At 37.2% G+C, this 5225-nt stretch overlaps 1 protein-coding gene across 1 annotated transcript; it reads left to right on the top strand.

Annotated features, from left to right (window-relative positions):
- Positions 1 to 227: 227 nt before the first annotated feature.
- Positions 228 to 1394, top strand: LOC109218918. The gene is made up of 2 exons (XM_019383312.1): positions 228 to 750; positions 820 to 1394. The coding sequence occupies exons 1-2, from the start codon at positions 228 to 230 to the stop codon at positions 1392 to 1394; spliced, it is 1098 nt and encodes a 365-aa protein (XP_019238857.1).
- Positions 1395 to 5225: the final 3831 nt, after the last annotated feature.

The raw sequence follows: 5225 nt of genomic DNA, 5'->3' as shown, positions 1-5225 counted from the left end.
TTTAGTCACTTAAAATTTCAGATTATCTAACAAGCTTAAAGAATCTTATTGTTTATACATATCTTTGCTGTTCTGATTTTTTAAGTGACTCTCCTAATAAGTTTGAAGAATAATCTCTTCACTTTGTTAAAATCAGTTTGAAGAATAATCTCTTCGCTGTGTTGTTTTGGGTTGAAGGATTAAATACTTCACCATTTACTGAACCTGTTTGTGTCATATTGACAGAAATGACTAACGGGGAGGAACAAATTGAACCTGTTGTGACTGTTACTGCTAACACAGTTTCAAGGATGCCAGGTCCTAGCCGTCCTACTGCACCTGCAACGGCGATGCCACCAGCGGAAAAGCCTGGAAAATTTTCTGGTGTTGACTTTAAGAGATGGCAGCAAAAGATGTTCTTTTATCTAACCACTCTAAGTCTGCAAAGGTTCATTCAAGAGGATGTTCCAGTCGTGCCTGAAGGAACCCCTGACAACGAGCGCTTCCTTGTTACTGAGGCTTGGAAGCACTATGATTTTCTGTGCAAAAATTACATTTTAAGTGGGCTGGAAGATGGCTTGTACAACGTTTATAACGTCATGAAAACATCAAGAGAATTATGGAATGCTCTTGAAAAGAAGTACAAAACTGAAGATGCTGGACTTAAGAAGTTTGTGGCCGTCAAATTTCTGGATTTCAAAATTGACGGTAAATCTGTCATAACGCAAGTCCAAGAATTGCAAGTTATTGTTCATGACCTCCTTGCTGAAGGTATAAAACGAGTTAATATTTTTATTCAAGATATTAATTATTGTTCTAATTATAAATTTATGATTGAAGGTATGGTCAAAAATGAAGCGTTTCAAGTTGCGGCGTTTATTGAAAAGCTGTCTCCGCTGTGGAAGGACTTTAAGAATTACTTGAAACATAAGCGCAAGGAGATGACGCTTGAAGACCTTATTGTTCGTCTACGGATTGAAGAGGACAACAAGGCTGCTGAGAAGAAATCTCGTGGAAATTCAACAATAATGGGTGCAAATATTGTTGAGGAAGCTTCAACGAGTAAAAAGAGAAAGAAGCCGTCTGGATCGACGAATTATCCAAGCAAGAAGAGGTTCAAAGGTAATTGCCACAACTGTGGAAAGTTTGGACACAAGGCTACTGAATATCGTACATCAAAGAAGGACAAGAAGAAAAGACAAGCAAACATGATTGAGAAGAATGATGAAATAGACGACCTATGTGCCATGTTTTCAGAATGCAGCCTAGTCGGAAATCCTAGAGAATGGTGGATTGATTCAGGAGAAACTCGACATGTTTGTGCTATTCTTATGCTTCCGCTGGACCCGATAAGACAGTGTTTATGGCAAACTCCGCTACTGCAAAAATTGAAGGAATGGGCAAGGTGGCTTTGAAGATGACTTCGGGAAAGATTGTGACTCTAAAAGATGTTCTTCATGTTCCTGAAATGCAGAAGAATTTAGTCTCAACATCACTTCTAGTCAAGAATGGCTTTAAGTGTATTTTTGTTTCCGACAAGGTTGTAATTAGTAAGAATGAAATGTATGTAGGAAAATGTTACCTGACTGAGGGCCTTTTTAAGCTCAATGTAATTGCCATTTATATGAATAAAATTTCAGCTTCTTCTTACTTGCTTGAGTCAAATAATTTATGGCATGAACGTTTAGGCCACGTCAACTTCAAAACTTTGCGAAAAATGATTAATTTGGGAGTATTACCTAAGTTTGAATGCAATAACTCGAAATATCAAATATATGTGGAATCAAAGTATGTTAAGCATCCTTATAAGTCAGTTGAAAGGAATTCAAATCCTTTAGACTTAATTCATACGGATATTTACGATATGAAGTCAATACCATCTCACGGTGGAAAAAAGTATTTCATAACTTTTATTGATGACAGTACTAGATATTGCTATATTTATTTACTTAATAGTAAAGATGAAGCAATAGACGCATTCAAGCAATACAAAAATGAAGTTGAAATGCAATTAAACAAAAAGATTAAAATGATAAGAAGTGATGGAGGCGGGGAATATGAATCTCCTTTTGAAAAAATATGTTTGGAAAATGGCATTATTCACCAAACAACTGCCCCTTACTCACGCAATCTAATGGAATTGCAGAAAGAAAGAATAGAACATTAAAGGAGATGATGAACGCCTTATTAATAAGTTCTGGTTTACCTTAGAACTTGTGGGGGGAAAGCTATTCTTACAGCTAATCAAATACTGAATGAGTTCCCCATAGCAAAACACAATCCATTCCATATGAAAAATGAAAAGGAAGGAAACCTAACTTAAAATATTTTAAAGTGTGGGGGTGTTCGGCTAAAGTGCAAGTTCCTAAACCCAAAAGGGTAAAAATTGAACCAAAAACCGTTGATTGCGTTTTCGTAGGATATGCAACAAATAGTAAGGCATACCGGTTTCTGGTTCATAAATCAGAAAATCCCGACATTTATATTAATACGGTAATTGAATCGGATAATGTTGAATTTTTTGAGAATATTTATCCGTATAAAATGGAATGTGAGTCGTCTAATGAAAAATCTAATCGACCTCGGGAAGAAGCAAAGGAAAGTTCGTTTGATGAAGAAAATCCAAGACGTAGTAAACGTCAAAGGATAGCTACTTCCTTTGGACCAGATTTTCTGCCATTCTTATTTGAGAATGAGCCTCAAACGTTCAAAGAAGCAATGTCTTCCTCGGAGCACAGTATTGGAAAGAGGCAGTCAATAGTGAGATAGAATCCATATTAAGTAATCATACCTGGGAATTGGTTGATCTTCCTCCGGGAAATAAACCTTTGGGTTCTAAATGGATTTTCAAAAGGAAAATGAAAGCTGATGGTACTATTGACAAATATAAGGCAAGATTATCTGTTCAAGGGTTTAGACAACGAGAAGGTCTTGATTACTTTGACACATACTCGCCGGTAACAAGGATTACATCTATCCGGGTGTTAATAGCGTTAGCCGCCGTGTATGGCCTTCAAATCCATCAGATGGATGTAAAGACGGCCTTCTTAAATGGGGATTTAGAGGAAGAAATCTATATGGAACAACCTGAAGGGTTTGTAGTCTCCGGAAAAGAAAAGAAGGTGTGTCGACTTGTTAAGTCACTTTACGGACTAAAACAAGCACCAAAACAATGGCATGCGAAATTTGACCAAACAATGTTGTCAAATGGTTTCAAGATCAATGAGTGTGACAAATGTGTTTACATTAAGAATACTCCAAATCAAATAGTCATTGTTTGTTTATATGTGGATGATATGTTGATAATGAGTAACGATATTGCTAACATAAATGCTACTAAGCGCATGCTTACTAGTAAATTTGATATGAAAGACTTAGGAGTTGCAGATTTAATTTTGGGAATCAAGATCCTACAGACTCCTCAAGGTCTAGCTTTGTCTCAATCTCATTATATTAAAATGGTTCTTGAAAAGTTCAAATATTTGAAATTTAAAGAAGCAAAAACGCCAATTAATTTAAACCATATTCTTGCAAAGAATAAAGGTGAAAGCAAATCTCAATTGAATATGCTCGAGTATTGGGAAGTTTGATGTACATTATGAATTGTACACGACCTGATATAGCTTGTGCAATAAGCAAGCTTAGTCGATACACAAGTAATCCCACCAAGCTCATTGGATAGCAATAAAACGAGTCTTGGGATATTTGAAATATACTCTAGACTATGCAGTGCATTACGATAATTATCCCGCAGTTATTGAGGGATATAGTGATGCAAATTGGATCACCGGATCAACGGAAACAAAATCCACAAGTGGATACGTTTTTACTATTGGTGGGGGAGCAGTGTCTTGGAAGTCGTCCAAACAGACATGCATCGCTCGCTCTACAATAGAGTCTGAGTTTATAGCTTTAGACAAGGCCGGTGAAGAAGCTGAATGGCTCCGGGATTTCTTAGAAGACATTCCTTTTTGGCCCAAACCTTTGGCACATGTATGCATACATTGCGACAGTCAAGCAGCAATAGGAAGGGCTGGGAGCGTTATGTATAACGGGAAATCTCGTCACATTCGACGAAGGCATAATAGCGTTAGACAACTACTTTCTAGTGGAATTATCACTATTGATTATGTAAGATCAAAGGATAATGTGGCGGATCTGCTTACAAAAGGCCTAACTAGAGAGGGAGTTGAGAAGTCATCAAAGGGAATGGGACTATGGCCGAGGACAAATCACTATGGCGGTAACTCTACCTAGAAGACTGGAGATCCCAAGATCTAGGTTCAAGGAGATCAAACAAAGTCATTAGTGACGGTTCAACATTGTCAAATAAAATTTTGGTCCATTCTCGTGATGCAGACAATGTTCAGTACCAAGGATAAAACGTTAGGACTTTTTAATGATTTCTAAGTTTGATATGGGGTATATCAAATAGGGTATCTACGGGATAACACGTTTAGGAATCACCTATATAAGTGTGAAGTGTAAGCCACTTCAAAGAGAATGTTGTAAGGCGAATTCTTTATGCACTTATGAAACCAGGCGGTGTTCATGGCTAAAACGAACACAACAATGAGAACCAAAAGATGGATAAGGATTAATTGTGTGACATATGTTGTCTAGGTATACACTAAAGCTTGACGGTTCAAAGATATCAAATCTACCGATTGACCGAGTATATCCGATATATGCTCACTACGGAAAGTTCAAAGGAAAACCTACTTATCTCGACGCAATTAATCCTTAGTTGCGAATCACACAAAATTTTTCATGCATGTTCATCATTCCCCATTCATGTGGGGGATTGTTGTGGTTGAAGTGGTAGTGTGAATGGGAAATGAGGAAAGAAGGTGGAAAGGCAACTTTGGCTTTTGCACTTTGTCCCTCATTGGTTAAAGACAAGTATTTTGTTGGGTTTAAATATAGAAGCACTTCCTTAAGCTCTTAAAAGGAGCTAAGAGGAAGGGGCCTCGCGCCGTCTTCGGCTTCGGATTCGGTCAACTGATATGATTGAATGACTTAATTTTTTGGACCAATAAAATGAAATTAATTAATTTTATATTAATATTTTGAATGACCGTTATTAGTAACGTTAAATTAATTAATTTCCGTCTTTAATTTTCCCGCGTTAATTAAACAGCCACCAAAGAGAGGTTGTTTCACGAATAGCCACCAAAGAGAGGCTGCATTTCACGAATAGCCACCTGAAGTGTGAACAGCCACTTTCACACCCTTTCAATCCATAA

This window comes from Nicotiana attenuata, unplaced genomic scaffold (genome assembly GCF_001879085.1).
Source record: "Nicotiana attenuata strain UT unplaced genomic scaffold, NIATTr2, whole genome shotgun sequence".
In the NCBI taxonomy this organism is placed as follows: Eukaryota; Viridiplantae; Streptophyta; class Magnoliopsida; order Solanales; family Solanaceae; genus Nicotiana; species Nicotiana attenuata.
The sequence above is the reverse complement of the archived record's forward strand: the minus strand, read 5'-3'. Positions and strand labels throughout refer to the sequence as shown.

Coding starts and splice junctions, on each gene's coding strand:
- LOC109218918 (XM_019383312.1), top strand. CDS start 228: ATGACTAACGGGGAGGAACAAATTGAACCTGTTGTGACTGTTACTGCT. Junction 751..819: donor TCATGACCTCCTTGCTGAAG/GTATAAAACGAG, acceptor TTATGATTGAAG/GTATGGTCAAAAATGAAGCG.